Below are 19608 nucleotides of genomic sequence, written 5' to 3' on the forward strand. Positions count from 1 at the left end.
GGAAATTTGAACGAATAGGAATTCTTTAAACGTTACAAATACTTTTCTTCCCACGAAATATTTTATTGCAGATGGTACGCGTAGCTAAGAATCCTCGAAACGTTATAAATATTTCTTTTTCAGCAATCTTCCTATACGTTAAACGCTATGTTTTAGATTATTTGAGTAGAAATATCGTACTGTGAATGATACGAATACACAAAAATTCCTTCAACGTTCAAAATACTTCAAAATACAAATAAATATTACATTCCAGGTAGTTTGTAAAGTGAAAAATTCTCCAAATGTTTCCGCTGCCTCCGCAATTCCTCGAAACAGCAATAAATGTTATATTCCAGCCTACTATAAGTAGACAACAATCTGTCAGATATTAAAAGTATTTCTTTTTCAATTATCGTATTATAATTAGAAAGTACAAAAACTCACGAAACCTTATAAATATTTCTCATCCATCCATCTTCCGGATTTCACCGTTAAAACCTATCCAAACTATGGCGTAACAAGCGGGCAAGCGCACAAAGCGCAAACACCGTCAGTTCGAAATTGAATCTTCACCTCTAATCTCCCTTCTCTCGCCTTCTTTCCCGTGTTTCGTCCACGAAGAGCTTTCACGTAACCAGCCACGCGTCCCTCTGAAGCTCGAATGTTGGAAAGGACGTTAGCGAAACTACTGCGTGATTACGTGGTGCTTAAAAGCTGCTCGGTTGTATGTGCGTGTCTATGTATAGGTGGATCGCGCATGTGTCAGGTTACGTTATTAAGGAAACACCGGCGGCAAAATGTACGGACAAAGGACCGGGGGTGGAAAATGTTTGAAAGGACAAACAGAAGAGAGAGCGAGAGAGAGGGAGAGGAAAAAAGACGAAGAGAGACGGAGGAGAGCGAAAGCGAAGGCAAAGCAGCGATGATCGATGACTCTGTACGCGCGCTATTAGCATGACAATGCACGCGCTCGGTGCTGTGCTTTCGAGAATGCTTCTCGCGAGTTCGTTCTCGTCTTTCGTCATTCATTGTTCGAACGCCCGCGTGCTTCTTTTTGGCTGCGTCTAATGCTCTCTTCGATCGACTATAGTAAACGCATGCTGTGCTCGCGGTTGTTAGGAAATAAAACATTAAGCATCGTTAGAACGTAATCGAAGCTCGGCAATTTCAAGGAAGAACTAAAATCCTCGATTTATAGAGATTTGCTTGAGCGTGAGTTAGACAGGTTTCATGAAAACAACTTAAACAGACTTTGTGCCTTTCTAGTTATTTTTTTTTTTATAGTCAGTTATGTTTCCTTCTTTACTCGGTTATGTTTTCCTTAAGACATCGATTGTGAAACACGAATTTTTCGAACAACCCAGTTTAAGCGAAGCCTCGACGCGAAGCATATTCGTTGCTAATAGAGTAGTTACTTCAGTTTTACAATTGCCAGAAGTGTCTTTGCTTGAACCGATAATTCTGTTTCAGCATATTGACCATCGTTTTCTTTCCAAAAATCAGAGCAAAACTTTTTTGTCGAAACACAAAAAGGTACAAACGCGATAGCCGCACTTACATTTTCTATTTATTGTTAGACGACGCAACGTATGCATCAGTAGCATTGAAAGTGTTAGTTTGAAAAACAGCTTGGCGATTGAAGCTTGAACGAGATTTTCAGTTACTCGCATTAACCGAAAAGAAGAGGAAGTTGTAAATTTGAAGTAAAGACGTGCGGTTTAAGATTGGGAAGTTTATGCAAAATGGCGAAAGGTTTATGATCATATGACGACTGTTGTCAGTTATGGGGTGATAAATTAAAATATATGTGCGTTCTGAGTTTCGAGCAGCCTTGACACCGTTTAGTGCAGTTGTTATAATGTTTCATTTGATTATGATTCTTTAATTCCACTGAAACTCTACACTTTTCTATAATTTCAATTTTATAAACTCGTAAAGCTTGATGGATGTTATATATTTTAAAACACATCGTATTATACAGAATTGTAAAATATCCAGTGTATTTGTAATCTGTCCTCCAGTTGCATGTCATTTTATTAATTACCTCGATAACATTTTGTCTTATCTTACGTGCTCGCGAGAAATTTAATAATTATTCCTTGTCGAACACGTGTCTCTCGATTCAGATGTCAGGTAGTTAGAGATAAAAAAGCATAAAATCTATCTATACGCGTGACGTAATTGTAGCTCTGGCGGACTAATGCATAACATTTCTACTGTCTGCTTCACGTTCGTCACTCTTGTTCTAAACGTTACTATAATCGTGACATTAGTAGCTATGCTGTCTTGTACGTTATAACGATACGTTTTATTCTGCTCGTAGCATGCAACGAAGAGGATCATAGGAATTTTATATAAGACTATTTGCAGAGAATCTTTCAGCTAAAAATAAACTAAAGCTATTTAAAAACGGATCGATGAATCGAAGGAATTTTCGATGTTCTCGACCTCAGAATTCTCAGTTTTACCGCTCTGAAAATAACTATCAAAGTAAATTACGTTCGAAAGAGTTATTCTGCCCGTGTCAGATAAATTTTGATTCAGTTTCACGTAAAATTGGAATATTTCGTCTTGGTGCATTAAAACGTACGAGGATAGTAGATCATTGTTTATTACACGAAAGATACTTTTACATACAAATTAAAATTATTTCTCCCGTAATCGATATAAACTCGGTGAAGATTTTCTATGGAATTAGTTCTAGTTTTGTAATATGAGCTTCGTTTTAATCGATAATTATAATAGCGCTTAAAAAAGAAGAAGATATAATTCTATCATCTGACCAGAAAATGTACTCAACGTCTATAATATTCACCATGGATCTATATATTATTTTTTCGTAAAGCTTCTCGGTTACTAAATCTAAAATGACAAGTTGTCAGTAAAGAGAATATTCAAACGTATATTCTTCGTAAATTCTACTTTGAAACTTGAAACTACTATTATTTCAATGAGATCACGCGAGAAAATGATCAACGAGCTTCTTCATTCGCTCATCATCCATACAAACTATGTTCTAACTCTCCTTGCGCTTCTTCTCGATACAAACGTGTTGATTCAATATACAAGATCGACGTTCCATTTTTATATCTGATTGTACGATACGTATCGTTTTAACAAGATTATGTTTCAATCGTTCGAAGCGTGTATCTAATGTGTTGCGATTTTCGTAACCGTGACCCATGCCTACTCAATCCGTTTAAAGGCAACGAGGTATCGATCCGCAGTAACCTTGCAAGTCAATCAGTCGCTGATCGAAGTGCTGACTTAATTGAAAAAAGATCAAATTCTCGGACGATTTTAATCATTCTCCTAGTATTCATTCGTGCCACGTTTCTCATCTTCTTCGTTACTCCTATTTCTCCGTTTCGCACTGCTGCTCGCTGACTCATCGTTCCAGCAGAAATATCGAATCGATCGAGGAACAGGTTCGTTTATTATCGCGGATTATTTAACCTATCGATCAAGAAGTTCATATGTGTATCCAGAGGTATATTACCAGTGGCTCTTTGCGCTCCTTCTTGATTCTAAAGCCGTGGATGAGATACAGGATAAACTTATCGTTTAGTGCAGTTTTTTGATCGCTTCGAGGAATCACGACTTCCCTTATCTGCTTCATCGTTGCATAGTATGATTCGTTATTAGACTTTGCACGTTTACGCAAATTCATATTTTTCTGTAAAAGAAAGAAAAGTGAAATTAAAATACAAAGCGATCATTGTGTATATTTTTGCATAAATAAATTTCCTGTAAATTAACCGTTGTAATTGACAATAATCGATGCAATGACACATAAAGGCTCGTGTAATATTCCGAAACCTAACTAAAGCTAAGATACAACCTGTACAACGCACATTTCACAGAGTCACGAATCGAAGTAGATCTCGATCTTTCTCCCAGCTTTTGTGCCAATTCTCTCGTCCAATCTTTCAAACAAGTAAAGTTCTACCGAATTTTCACGTGAGTAGACATATCACCTATGCATATATATATGTGTGTGTGTAGATGTTACGAAGTCAGGTTTCTTCGAGGTCTGCACCTTGCGAGGAACGATGCGTCGCCTTTTTTCGTCATCGTGGCTCCATGAATCACGAGTTTAAATTAAAAGCCGGCGAAACGCGCGTGACGAATGACGCGAGGCTGCTTAATTATGCGGTAAAAAGCGAGTGGCCGTGACGACGTCGCCGCGAAAGAATAGAACGGCCCGGCGCAAACGAACGTCCGGCCAATGAAAATGATGAAGGGGAAGAACGAGGAATAGGCGAGAGAACACGGTCGACACACGCTACTCGCGAGGACTTTTCGTCTTGCTCTCTCGCTGCTTCTTGTTACCCGATGCCGCCGATGTCTGACAACTCTGCGGCCGTCTAATCTCCGCTGTTCCCTATTTTTAACAGCCCTGGCGCGTGTCAGCCATGGGACAGAACGAGAGACAGACCGAGAACGAGGGAGAAAGAACGAAGGTGAGAACGAGTGAAATATAAGGAAAGAGAGAGAAAGGGGAAGACGTAGCGGTGAATTATCGTCGAGGCTGCTGTGCGTTCGCTTCTACTGACAATCGGTCGGCCATCAATCACCCGGCATACTTCCGTTTGTAGAACGACCCAGGGCCGAGCTCTTTCTGTCGCCCATGCCCCTTGACAAGGTTTTAATGCACTCGATTCTTTTCGTTAGCTCGTGCCGACGCGACGCGACGTAACAAATACACGGAACAGGAAGAGCTTTTGACGGACGTGATACTCGTCCTTCCTTTCTTCTTTTCTTTTTCTGTTTGACTCGCCGGTGCTGCGTATCCTTCTCTTACGATCGACGTGACGTGACGATACTCGGGCGAAGAAATTGCGGGACTCTTGGAAATGGATTTGCTGACAGACCGTGGAAGAAATATCGACTGCGCTTTGATTTATCGTTGTCACCCTATTGACGCGCATAAATGTGTTAATTAATGGCTCGTCTTTAATTTGGAGCTAGTCAATCCCCTGGTGTACTTAGAGAGTCCGAATGTTGGTTTATGGATCATAGTTCGACGACAAACAGGAAGTAGTACGTTGGAATTGGAAATTCGTATTTGCTCGAGGTCAACTTTCGAATGGACAAATTTTTCTTTCGTTTATGGGGCAGGAAGTAATTAAATCTTTTTTAAGAGACAAGATGGGTATACTTAGAAACTATATATATATAAGTCAGTAGTGGTAAAGGAAAAAGTTATTTTAGTAAGAGAACAACAAGAAAGCAGCTGATCTTTATAGACTACTAAATCTTAAGTGGCTCTCTCTTTTCGTCTTATCGACTATGTCGACGTCGCGCTCGTACGCGTACGAGGAATTACAATTTGATTTTCCTTATCGATACGGTGCCCTGTCGTTGAACAGGAATCTCCATTTTTACGACCGCGGTCTTTGATTCGCCAAGACCGGGAAGCGATAAAGGGAATGAAAGACGAACTACAAGTGGATGGAACACAGAGAAATGTAGCAGAAAAAGAGATACGGCGACAGAAAGGGCGAAATAGGGAGGGACTGAAGCGCGGAAAGGCAAAAGGAAGGCAAAGCCATTCAACGACGTTTCTCCTATAAATTGAAGAACTTCCCGACCTTCCGGTACCCGTACGGGACCAAATTCCCGCGGAATTATTTAAATCGCCTACGAAGTCTCCTTAATATTGAGAAACGATTGTTGCGTCGTGCTAGATGTTATAACAAGTTGAAAACATTACCCTACCTTAATGTCGTTGAAAGATTTCTTTTCAGAATGATCTAGTTTTTCGAAGGAATTTTCGGATCATCCGGAATCTGGACGAGGAAACAATGTATAAAACCGTAGTTTCATTCTTTTTCTATTTTAGTAATTGTTATGCAGGGATTTTTTGTGATTCCGTTGTTGCAAGCTGTTGAATTATAAAGTAATTTGTGTAAGATTGGATTGTTCTTAGAAACTAGAAATAGATCTAAGAAGGAGAGAGAGAGTGAGTGAGAGAGAGTGGTACTTACGTAACTCTGTCTGTTTTTATTTTTGGGTTTAGGTTTGATAAAATCGAGGTGAGTTCAAGCCAGTTACCTTTCTTTGACCCGATTTTTCTTCGTATTTCCCGGAGAGAAATAGAGAATTATTGTTCGATGAATATTAATATAACAGTGGACATTACGTAACAATCGTATCTCGCTACAGCGTTAACGAGGTTTCTAATTATTTTATACAACACACGTAATATAATCATAAAACATTCTTTCGTGCCTCGATACTTCCCCTTCTACAAAATACGATTATTCTTGAATTTGATTATGTTCTCAGGCAATTTTCCAAATATTCCTCTGATATTTCACTGTCATTCTCAAAGTATCAGTTGCTTCAAACAGAGCAGGTCGGAATATGTAAAGCCTCGTTCGTTCATTTCACGTTTTATACGCTTTTCCTTATCGCGTTTGTGATTCATCGACGACAACATAGTCGCGATGTCGGCTGAGATTAGGGGGTTCGAGATATTAAGGAGCGTTTCCACGATTGCACGGGTAAATAGGTCAGCGCAGGTCGATAATTGGACATCGTAAATTGCCAGCTCGCCGGAAGACGATCCTGTGGCCCACGGAATCATGTCGTTGACGAAAAGTGGTCGATCCTCTTTGTCAGTGCGCCATCGTAAATTAACGGCAGACTCTTTTACGACGTTCCCTGCGTTTCGATTTAACTTCTGGCTACATTCTATAACTTTGCACCCTGACTTTGTCAGACGACGTCTTTATATCTCTCCGCCGTTTTATTGCCGCATCCACACTTGGCTTAGCCAAGACGCTGTTTCGCTCCATGTTAAATCATAACAGTAACCGACTCGGTCGACGTATTGCAAGCAAACACGACGACGATCCAAGAATTCGTTTAATTGAAGGGAATAAAATTTGAAGATCTATCGGAAACCTACAGTGGCTACAATATATATTTGTACATATATTTACTTTCCGTATTTTCCAACCAAATAATTTCTTTTAATGGAACTCAATATTTTCACGACATGGATATTTTGCAGTCGCATGAAACTATCGCTGAACGATACGAAATTTAATATATTTGTACCTACCTAATTGGTGTATAAATGTTATAATAAATACTAGATATAGTATCAATTTTGTAGCCATTGTAAGCGTTGAGAATTGTGGATCTTAAAATAAAATAAAAGTAAAGGAACACTAAGGTTACACCTAGAATTCATATTAAAATAGTTTTAGATTTATTTAATAAACGATTTCCAAGATCTTCGTCGATATACATTTGCACGCGTCTCAGCACTTTCTTTGTCTCGCCATCTTCCATATCACACTGCCAACGGAACAGTTACATTCATCTGTTTTTCGAGACGCTGTGCACACACATACTTCCACACACTCATATTCACGTACGTCTGTCACTACTACGCGGCTAATCTAGTCTAGCACAGAAAATTATACATATCTCAATAGCAACAATAGGAAAATTGAAAAGAGAATTTCTGCTAGGAATTTCAGTCATCTTCTTTAACAATATTCGATTGATTTGCATGATTCTAGTTACAAAATCGAGGAAGTTGAAACGTTCCTTCATTCTTAGAAGATGAAAATACATTTATAAGAATGTTTTGAGTTTTGACAGTATCTTAAATTTAAGTGGAAGAAATGGCTAGATTAAAATATTTAAGCGTTGTAATATATTACATGTACTGCATTTGCACAGTATAGCAAACGATATTTTTGTTCCCCTAACGGAAATTTCACTTCTGCCGACTATACATATGCTGTGAATAGCCGATGGCTCACATGGAACATATTAACACGCATAATGCTCCGCGTGTTATTCCGATTTTATGCAACGGTAAAATTTTACTCTGCATTCCTGTAACACAAACGTTTATGACGGATTGAAAATACCTATTCCCATTTTAAAACTTTCGTTTTCGAGTTTGTTTGAATTTGTTGAACCATCATGCATCGAGATAATATTAACTTGAGGAAGGAAATAATTTGTTCTAAGGGAATATAAATTTTTTAGAGTAATTGCAGTTAATAATCATTTCACTTTCCATCGTACAATGCATATTAACCGTAAATTTCTTTACACATTGAAAATAAATCTTGTTCTTTTTTTGCATATCTAATTATAATATACGCATAATCGTACCCATGATACTCTATCACAGAGAATTTGCATCAGGCGCGATAGTATTTTAATATTTAAAATCTACTATCTCGCATTCCAACGCTTACGGTCTCTTTTGGCTGCGCTTTTATTCCACTTGAGACATCATGAAACGATCTCCAGCTTAGTTCATCGTCGTACAATCATAGCTCGTTTTATTTCTAATCAGAGTTTCAAAATATCTGATGTATAAAGGCTAAAATCAAATTTCGCTGCGATGCGTGCCTGTAATGTCTCCCGAAAATATTCGAACATTTATCACAGGTAACTTTTATATTACTCTATGAAACAGCTTGGAATTTCATTGCATTATGAAATTTAAAATATGACGCGTAATATATTCATAAAATGTTTCTATAAGTGTTCGAATACTCTCTTTGCTCAGTAACCGTGCAACGGGACTGGTGTGTAAAATATGCTTGGCCGAGAAATTGTTGCTTGGCAGATGGGGCAAATGGCGCTATTAAAGCTCGAGGTGGACCACTTCCACCCCGGAAGTCGCTGCGCGTAAACAAAATACAACCCAGTTTCGAGTCGTTCAAGGTTTCTGATTCTTGCCAAGTTTAGAGGTCCGATGGTGTTCGTCTTCGAATCACTTAGCCCGCCGACGTTCCCATTTTTGCTGAATTTTTCCACGATACGGTTTCGTGCCATCTATCTTCCCTAATGTATCCCGGTCGCGATCGCGCGACGAGAAACCGTCGAGCGAACGAACCTAATAAATTACCGTATTGGAAACGGACTGGAACTTGAAGTTGCACGCGTAATTCATCTCTTGCCTTCTAATGACTAATGCGCCGATCAACCTCGTTTGACTTTAACTAACGCTTCGTTGCAACTTTCGTCACGGCTTGTCACGCGTTACGGACTTCTGATTATAATTAATCAATGAACGTCGCCCTCGCTGCATCTTCGAAGGAGCACGAACGTGTTTAAACAGACAAAACTGACGTCTCTAACGAGTGAGGATATGTAGGATGAATCGCGAAAGCTCTTGAAGACTCGCGCACATCTTTCACGAGTATGTTGCATGTGTTGCGTGAAACATTTCGTGGTCTCGTTAACGTACTAATAGAGTAAAATTATCGTGATCATATCGGTAAAGTTTCAATGAGATCTAAACTTGTGCAAGGTATTTATTGCAAATGCGAAGATACCTATTAATTTACGATGGATGAAAGGTAAACACGCATAATATATCCGTCCGTCTTGAGCCACTATATATATCCATAGAGTCAGAGAAGATGGCTATTTCTCGCAAAAGGGAACTACGCGAAGTTTTATTCCAATATTTCATCGAAACATAGTACGCGAATAGAGGATCAAAAGATGTTGGAACCGTTTTCAGCTAGTAACGTACGTAACTCAACACCCAACTAGTTGACGAGATGACAGATTCGTTTCAGAAACACGTCTGCGGAATGAAAACTGATATTGTGTAAGGAAAGTCTGTCAGACTGTCTTCTTCTAACGAAATCTATTAAATCTCATCTATATCTGTTTAGACTCGCTCATTCCTCGAAATAATAGCTGTACCCGCCGATATAACCACGCCACGAATACTTTCGTTCCCTCTATCGCGTGTATCATCGAACATACAACGTCCCAAACAACGAACATGTTTTCCAACTCGTCCATTGTATAAATTTACCAGACAGAAACGAACAGAAACGAACATGATTCGGCGGACATCTTTGCGAGGCGAACTAGCAGCAACGGCAATACGAGCTTGAATTTCGCAGCATCATAAAATCGTGTCATCCGCGTGACAGAAATTAAAAACGAGCCTTAGGTCGTTTAACCCTCGTTTTACGAGCCGTCTTCGATCATCGGTATCACCGTTTCAAGCCGAAGCATCGTCGCGCTTGTCTCCTATCAGAAATTACACCCTCGTTTCGCTTCACACCTCCGAGCGACTATTCGCGGCCTGGCTTTGCCTAAGGCCAAAAAAACCACGATGGCTGAACGAGGAAAACGGAACGGTGGCAGTTCACGCTTTGCTTCGACACGTAAATTTATTCAAGCATAACCGATCTGGCAGACGTTCAAGACGGACGCTCCAGCTAGTCTGAGAAGTCCGGCACAGTTTTACGATCAAAGTTCGGAACGATGCTTGCACCCAGGTTGCTCTTTCGCCACGATTCCGTGGCCGACGTCGTCTTTGTGCCGTTTCTTCGTGTCGAACCCCTCCCGTACGATACGCTCCGATGATTCTCGAGCGCGTTTCCGTCGTCCGTGCATCGAGCACGAAATTTCCATCTCGATAATCCTGACTGGATCGCGCGAGATCGCCATGGACGACTCTAAACTGGACCGACCAACGTTTCCGCCGAATCGAGACACGATTTTTACCACGAATTACCACTAACGCTGCCTTTTGGCGAGATCGATTTCGAGTTTGGCTGGAACGTGCTTTCGTTTGGAGTCTGCGCCGATAGAGTTGCTTTTATTTGCCTCGATTCAGCAATCGTCGTGCTTGCGAGATACGAGCGTTTTCTTTTTGTCGTTTCGAGTTTCAGCATGATTTGCGTCCTTGTCGAATAGCCGTTACTTGGTAGAGAATAGCAGAAATTGTAGGTGAATTGTAATTGTTACAATTGTAATATTATCGTTCTTTCAAACAATTTGTATTTTTCAATAAGATCGCGTGACGAGATTTTTAGCATAGGATGTATCATGTAGCGTAACAATAAGTGAAATGTGTAGTAAAAGAATGTTAACTTCGTTTTAAAGTACTACTTTCGCCAATGTGTTTGAACATGTACTAAAGCGGAATTTATTTTTCGACGTTCCTTTTTAACGCTAATGTCTCACTCTTTGATTTCTACCTTCAAGCAGAAATGATTAAAAAAGTTTCTAAATAAATAATTTTTCAGCCTGATGTACTTTAAGAGTTTATACTCCATTAAGGAAATTATCGTTACCAAGGATATCGATATTTCGCTATATTTCTCTGATATTTTAGCGGCATTAGCGCTGCCTAATTAATGTCCTCGCTTGACGAGACGGTTTCGAGAGTCGAATAAGAAACATTTTCGACGAGACGAAATTTTAATTGCGACCGGCGGCGATTAAAACAAAATCGTGTGCCCAACGTCGAGTGCACTCGTGTTAGCCCTCATTTACCTCCGCTCTTGGGTGAATTCGCTGGGCAAAAATGTTCCTGTTACCCTTCCACTTTTCTTTCCATCGCGGTTATCTTTTCTTTCGATCGTTTTAATTTGTAACCCAACAATTTAGAAACTAAAATATTTGTCGACTTCGATCTACGATATTAACGAATCGGTTGATTCAGTTTTTCTACGTATTCTCCGTGTTTGATTTTTGCCACGTTAATTTCAATTGCAAATTTCGATGATTAACGATCCGTTGGATATTTAATTGTCGTGGTGATTTACGCGTTGTTTCCAACCACGATATCACCAATTTCGTTCGTAATTAGCGACTGGCTCTGTTATTTCTCATATTAACCGACAATTTTTTTCTTTTTTTTGTTGTAGAGTGACAACGGGCTAGTGGACACAGATCCAGGTCGAGTTAGCAGCATGACAGCCATCAACTCGGTATGTAATTAATGGAATCTTACAGACACTGATGTAAAAGATATGTCGTTTCTTAGTATCTCATTATACTTTTTAATATTCTAATTGACAAACTAAAATCTACACTTCTCTGTTTACTTGATTAAGTCTGTCTATTTGATCTGCTTATTAAGACTATCCGATACATATCTTTACTCTATTCTGCAACGTAATATCTGGTATACTAGCAACATTAATTACCCGATCTGTTTTACTAGGCAACTTCATCGACAAGTTTTATTTATCACTCTAGCGTGTCTATTTCTTTTAGTCGCAATTGAACGTCACGTCAGTGGCATAGGTTATTAACGAAGGAAAGAAACGTTGTTATTATATCTGAATATTTCACGAAGATAGAATTCTACTAGACGAATCTTATTATTTCTTCTATGTCTTACTCGACATCTTATTATTTTCTGTTTCACCTTTGAAAGAAGGTCTAACTGTATATTTCTTACGAAACACGTCATACTTCACACAGACACGTATTAAAATTTCTTTTCTGCCCTATATGTCTTCTTCTACGTATTATATAAAATAAAATAAAGGATCGACGTGTATCGAATCCAACAGAGGTTTATCACAAGTAGAAGTAAATACAAAAACCTGAACTACGTTGTCCGATTTGTCTAATTAAAATCTACAAACGTAGCCACCTTATTATTCGCATTTCCAAGCGAATCATCGAGCGTACGGCACTCCAAGTTCCTCTCCAGTCGCACAGACTCGCGCAGTTTGTAAACGATGAGGCATCAAAAGCGACGAGCACCCCTCAAGCGAGGGATGCGATAAATCAAGTTCCTCCTCGACCGATCCAAAGTCGCTCGATTCGAGCAAATTCTCTGTTCGATCCTCGAGTAGCTGCACGTGACGCGGTCTCTATAGTGGCCCGATCCATAGAAACTACCCCGATGGAAACGGGATTCGCGGTAGTATGGAAATGAGGAGCCCGAACGTAGTTGGCACAACTCGTGGGAATCGTTCGTCGACACGGCGCGACGTGCCCTGTCGGAAGACTTACATCTACGAGCTCTTTTTCCATCTTTTTTCATCAAAAAGTCTTGGAATTCCGCGTCGATAGGCGATTGAATGTATGAGAATTCCAGTGGACCATTCGGTGACCGACGTCGAGGCTACGCCCTCTAACCTACCCCTTTTCTTCGTTTCATTCTCGTCGCCATTCTTTCTCTTCGTTTGTCGCGTTTCATGGAACTTGATGTACCAGCTATTTGATGTTACCACACAGAAAGTTGGTTAATTTTAGCGGTTCTCTTCGTACTACGTTGAAACTGATTAAATTGTTAACTAACTTAACTAACTAATTGTTAACTAACTTAACTTCTTTAATTTAATTGGCTAATTTTTAATTTGGTTAAAGTAGGAAGTTACAGTGGCGAAAAATATTTCATTCTTTCGTATAATAATTTAGTTAGTGCAGAAGATTGATAACGTTTCTTGGTGGATGTTTTCACGTTCGTTCAGGCATAATTTGACGAGTTGATACGCGAGTTTTAGGAGGGCATGGTATTATTTAGCAACGATGCGAGTGTTTCAAGAGCGCTGTAAGTTAGGAAGTGAAATACGCCGGCGGTCGAGACTAAATTCCATTTTAATAGTTGAAACGCCTCTGTGTAGTGAGTACCCGCGCTTTGGGAGTCATATTTTAGCTGGCGTCTCGTACACGAGCCATAAGTTGGGCGCGCGTTTTGACCGCGAGCTTCTTTTTAACCTCGCGCTCGTTGCTGGGACGACGTTTCCGCAAATGATTTACCGATTCCGTTTCTCTTTTTTCCAACGATTAAATAATCTTCTCCCATTTCATTCTTATTCTCGAATCCGATTTATTATCTTTTTTCAAATTAACATGTTGTGAGCTGACATATTTAACCAACTGGAGACTTGAAAACCGATTAAATTTCGACGATCGCGTATTTTCGCACTGTTACAAAATGACACGACGATGACCAGCACTTTTTCTTCCGAACGTCAATGCATTCTAATCGAACAATATTCTCCCTGATAGAGCGTCGATGTACGATTAACGCGCGATTTAACGTGCAACCCAGTTTCGCGCTGCAAATAACTGGACACAACTATCTGGTCGCGAGGTGTGCAACTATTTTTGAAAAGGCCATGGAGTAAACAGTGTGTCCAATTACTTTTAGAATTACCGAGTAAAATCAAGCATCACGATACATCGTCAGCCTGTAGGTTAATGGTGTATCGATAAATTCGAATGACCCTGCCCACCACAGTTGGAGTGTGAAAATTACGATTTACTGCATAAAAATCGCAATTATGAATTTGTTTTTGTACATATAGAGAGATATTTCGTCTTTATTAGGGACAAATATTTATCCTCTTTTCGAACATGAATCTTCTTCTGATTTTAATTATTAATTATGGATTAGTACTATAGGAAACAATATTTTTATATAACGAAATTCTAAACGTACCTTTTTTTTTAACTTCTGGGTTTATACGCAGCAGATGGTGACCACAGACTTTTGATTCTTAGCGCATCATGCGCATCTTGTTTTAAGCGCATATCTTGTTTTAAGAAGTTAAAAATATTTCTTCATAATTAAACTCTAGCGAAGTCGAAACTGTGTCTTTTACGCAACGCTCTGAAATTGATTCCGAAACGAAGCGGAACGCGAACTCGAAACCGATGACTCTTTTAATGAAATTGTAGCCGAAAGACGGTACTAAAGGACGCCAAGGAGGAAACCAGTTTAAATAAAGACCGCGCATGTGGGTCAGCCGGCGTGGCGTGCATCGTGCATGTGCGTTACGCAAGCTGATTCCGCCGCACGCATTACTTGCATCGAGCTTTGTTAAGACGCGTCGGTGGTGCACACATGCTGCATCAACCGGTCGCTCCTAATGGTCCCGAAAAACTCGCCGACATTTATTATCCGCGTACGTGTCACCGTTTATTTCATTATAAATGATGCTTGAAGACAGTAATAACGTTATATAAAACATTCTGAAATTCCATTAGCACTGTAATGAGACGCGACTATCATAATTATACTGACCAAATTTAAAATTAATTTAAAAATATATGTAGAAATTACAAAACATTTACTGTAAACGTATATTTAGTAAAAAATAGTATTAATAGTAGTAGTAGTAGTAGTAGTAGTAGTAGTAGTAGCATATATATATGTATAAGTATTTGAACGTTATTGTAAGTCTGCGTGTACGATATTTGTTAGTAGTTTTACGTAGTACAAGTTTTTCCAAAATTTCTTGCTTCTTTAATATAGATACAAATTGCACTGAAAACAATTAACATGGCTATTATAAAATTGCAATGTCGAGATATCTCGCTACCATGTTCATTCAGAAAAGAAATTTTCTTAATAAAACTAAGACCACCTGACCCGTAATTGTATAACGGGGAAATGTATCGAAAATCGGATAGAAGAGTAGAGAACGGGAAAAAGAAATCAGTCGAGTCATGTGTTGTCGACCGGCTAAATATTTACCCGCATGCTCTTCCAGTCAGGAGGGTTGTCATATTACAGTTTTCGAAACGACACGACGTGACGAAGCCCGCGCTATATGCGACACGTTTTATCTGTTGCCTTTCGTTCCTTCTCTCCCTAAAGATAGGGCGAGTTTTACGAGCACACGGCGGCAAAAGTCGTCTTCAAAGATCAAAATATCGGGGACGTCGTCAGCTTGTAAAAGCGAGTAAAACGAGCAGAACGCCCTAGTCGATACGACCATGGTTTCTAAGAAAAATCGAATATAATGGACTCGTAAATTATCCATAGTCTACGATGTCACCGTTGTAAATGACTCTTAATTATGCGTTCCCCTTTGTGCACACGTATAGTGACTCTATCTACACGCTAAGAATAGATAGAGTGAGATATAGATGGAAAATGATACCGACGAATAAACGTTCGTGCAGTCGGATGTTTTTATTTCATCGTTCGGCTCGGTACACGTTGCGTTGAGAGCTTTTTAATTTCGAACCGGTTCGTGGGGTCCAGGTTTTACAGATACGTTGAACTTCAGGGGATCGATTGGTAAGAATGGTACAGAAAATTTATCTTGCGGGTGTTCGGCTCGACGATTAATTTCATCTATGTGAACAATTACTAAGATTGTTTGTGAAAGTTATTTGTTTATTTGGTTACATCTGCTTATTGGAAATAGCAGAAGTACGTTTCTTATGATTCGAATGAAAAATGAAATCTATTAGAGAATTGTTAATGTCATATCAGTAATTGATCACATATGTGTATCGATTATCGATTACATATATGTTTTTTGGGGTTAAGGGAGATTACGGAATACTTTAAACTTTCTGTTTCTCTATCCAAGTCTTCCAAGATTCTTCGTCACCAGATCTTAAACACACCGATGCAAATAAGTTCAAATTATTTGATCAATCTTTACGGTTTAAGAAAATTTTTCATTAGGATTTTCGAATCATCCTTCACAGTCGATAAACAGGGTTGGGTGCTGGAAGTTGCATAAATCGTCACCCATTTCGTCGAATAGCGACTACGATGTCCCTTGGGATGGACTCAGGTGCTTCGATCTGCACGAAGGGTAAAATCCTTCGTCTTTTTTTTCTTCCTTGCTCGGGTACTTCGTTCCAGTCGCTTCCTCTTTTGCTCCGCGTTCTTCGTTCCTCCATATTATCTCGCGCGTCGTACTCACGAGAAGTGGAAGGCACATAAAATGAACTGCAGCCGGCGCGCTCGAAAAGAAAAGAGAACGGCCGATTCTTCGGCGGGATCCCAATCCCGAACGACGACGTGAGATTTATTTCCACGATAGAACGGAAGCAGCTGGCTAATGTCGTCGGCTTTGTTGTACCGAATAGACTGAAATTAGATTTTATTTGCACGATTAAATGGAGGAAACGCGACGAGTGATTGCACTCTGGTCCTCACCTGTTCTCGAGCGAGTAGACCTTCGAGTTTGATTGATCTTTCGCTAGGTTTGCGATAGTCTTAATATGGTTTAATAGAACGACATCGGATTGTTTCGAACGTGTGACGGGAATAAAATTTAGATTTTAAAGTTAAATTTAAAAAATGTTCGATTAAAGAGAATTGTAATGAAAGGTAGACTATGCTGAAATACGTAAATTGCTTCGGTTCATCTTCATTTCCTCGAAATAACAGCGAACTATTAATCTTGGAATGTTCAGAACTTTTAGACACCTCTTGAATCAATCAACTTTTCGTTTCATGCAACAGATCAAGAAGTTTGTCCATGTTTACCTAACATGGAGTTTTACGAACTTTCGCTTAACTTACCATGTAATCTTTTTTTTTCCTTTCTTTTTTACGTTTTTACGAACTGAGTAAATCCTTATTAAACACAGTCACGTACCAAGTAGGTATAATCTTCGTGAGATCATTTATCCCCGCTTTTGGAACGCGCAGTAAAATTTACCGTCGTATCGCAGTCACTGTCCCTTGCAATTTTTGCTCATTTTTCCATTCTTGTTACGCGACCGTTCTGTGCCCGATTCTACTATTGTCGCCACAGCCTCCATAAATAATACCGCTGTTATTTACGACTTGACACTTTGCATTCTGCGAAGGTGGCACTCCGGTCGCATTGTTGCGCGACCAGAAAAATGGTTTACGCGTGGAAATGAGTCGATGGTGGAAGGTTTCTGTCCTGAGTGCGAATCAGTGTATGCATTATTATTGCAAAAATAATGTAAGCGAAGGATACTTATGACAGACGACTGATCGATGAACGTAGTTCTCTTAACAGGTGTAGCTCGTTTTAACGTAGCTGGTAGTAGGCGGACGTGGTCTTAAATGCTGGTAGATGTAAAAGGAAAGAAAGAAAGGAAAATACGTCTATTTACGTCTCTTATCGATATTACTTTGCAATGGATTATCGGTTATTTGAAACATCGATTAACGAATGTTCCAATAAATTTCAGCATCCTTCGTTCTCGCCTACGGCGCCTTTGCTTATTTTGAAACCATGAATAAATCGTGCGATGAGGAAAGATTAACAGCGAATTGTCGTTCGTTCAATGAGCCATTCGTTTGTACGACCTCATAATAAATTGTTTTCATTCTTGTGAAGTTCCTTATATAAGATCCTTATATTTTCTTATATATATTTTACATATCTTTCTGATTTTCTTCTCGTTGCTTATGCGAAGCAGCTACAAAGAGTACGAAGTAGCTAATTACGTCGGTGCTTCGTGATACGTAATATTTGCGATAATACAAACAATTTATACATAGTAGCTGGTAATTCAGATCTGATAAAAGGAGTAGACCGTGAAAGTATGTGTACTTATTGTTACCTCTGGAATTCCCTCGATTGTCGTTGCGGTACATCGAGCTTTATCCGTGGCATATTTTACCTGTAATTACAAGATACCATTAATCATAAGCTTGGTCGCTTTACTCCTTGAAACTTCGAGATCACATCGAAGTTATTCGCCGTACTTGATCCAATTGGAAACTGATATCGTTCGAGCTTTGGTCGTTGTTTATAAAAGGGAGTAATAGCTGGATTTTTCATTGTTATTATTTACGTTTTACGATATTTCTAATAAACGTGTTGACATTTTTATAAATACTATGTCTCTATAAATATGTGTATATATAATAAGTAATATATATAATATGTATATATCCGACAATCACAGTCTGTTTATATGCAGTATTATCTGTATAAAATTCGTACGAAGAACTGCGCAATGATTGGCCGAGAATTGTGCCAACTTTCAGCATTCATCGCCAACAAAGCGAATGCAAAACTGTTCTAGAGGTCGATCAGATTTTACGATAATACGCTTGAACGCTGGCGCGTTCAATATTAACGATGCAAACATCGCCTTAATTACAGTCTCGATTATATTTCAATTTCACTGGCGCCGTGTTAAACGCGTCGCTACGTCGTGTTTACTTGCCACGTTATGGCATCGTTTCGAGAGTCACGCAAGCCGAAATTTAATTTTCCCTTGTGATTAAATTAATCACTGTACTTTGTGATTTTTTAGCCCCTTTTTCATTTCGCTACATTGTTGTAACACATCGTCGCTTTCGTAGTAAAATTGTGAGTGCAAGATTACGTTTTTTAATAAATGGTACAACGAAAACATCGTGCTTGTTTTCTCTTTCACAACAGTAAATATTTTCCGTTTTTCCCACTTGAGATAAAGGTTTTTTTACAATATTCAGAGTTAACATTTATGAAATGAAAAATGGTAAAACAGAACCAAAGAGAATAGAAACGAAACCAAAGAGACGCAATTGCCAAATCGAGAAGCTAATAATATTTCCAATAATCTACTAAGCACATGCTACATCCACCTGTTGATAATATTTTATCAAAGAAGCTGTTGAAGCTACTCGATCTTTTATTTTTCAATAAGAAATCAATTATTTCTCCGACGATGTTACTTTTACGCTTTAAAATTAGTAATGTTACAATTGACCATGGTTAAAGTCATCGCGTAATACCAATAAATTCGTTCGAAATGAAATTCTACTAGAAAAAGAAGCTCTCGAATTTTTTATTTCAAGGAATAAACCAATTTCTGCAAAGGTATGAAAACAATAAAATTGCCGATAAAAAGTAGACGAATAAATAGTGAAAAATAAAACAGAAGTAGCTAACCGTAGCGAAACGAGTCGGTTACTTAATCTCTCATCTCTGAAGAAGGAATAAACGATTTATCCAAACACACGTTGTTTGTATCTCGTTAAGCCGTCGATATTAAGACATAAAACAAGAAGGATGGATTCCGGTCAGCCTTCGCCTGTTGGCTAGGAACGCGAGAATATAGATCTCGACTGGAGTGACGGGACGTTCGCGGTTCATGGCTCGCCGTGAAAACCGGCTACGAAAATACACGGACGGCCGCGGGCCA

The 19608-nt window shown here is 39.1% G+C and overlaps 1 protein-coding gene across 6 annotated transcripts in view; it reads left to right on the forward strand.

Moving 5' to 3' along the window:
• LOC117154918 (uncharacterized) overlaps positions 1 to 19608 on the forward strand; it is a 506217-nt gene that overhangs the window by 163593 nt on the left and 323016 nt on the right. For 5 of the 6 annotated variants that reach the window (XM_033330351.2, XM_033330377.2, XM_033330342.2 and 2 more), the window contains one exon: positions 11646 to 11708. The exons of the other annotated variant lie outside the window; for it this stretch is intronic. In XM_033330351.2, coding sequence (XP_033186242.1) covers positions 11646 to 11708 — 63 coding nt within the window. The remainder of the gene's footprint in view (positions 1 to 11645; positions 11709 to 19608) is intronic. 6 annotated transcript variants of the gene reach the window in all.

Source organism: Bombus vancouverensis, chromosome 14 (assembly GCF_051014615.1).
Source record: "Bombus vancouverensis nearcticus chromosome 14, iyBomVanc1_principal, whole genome shotgun sequence".
Lineage (NCBI taxonomy): Eukaryota > Metazoa > Arthropoda > Insecta > Hymenoptera > Apidae > Bombus > Bombus vancouverensis.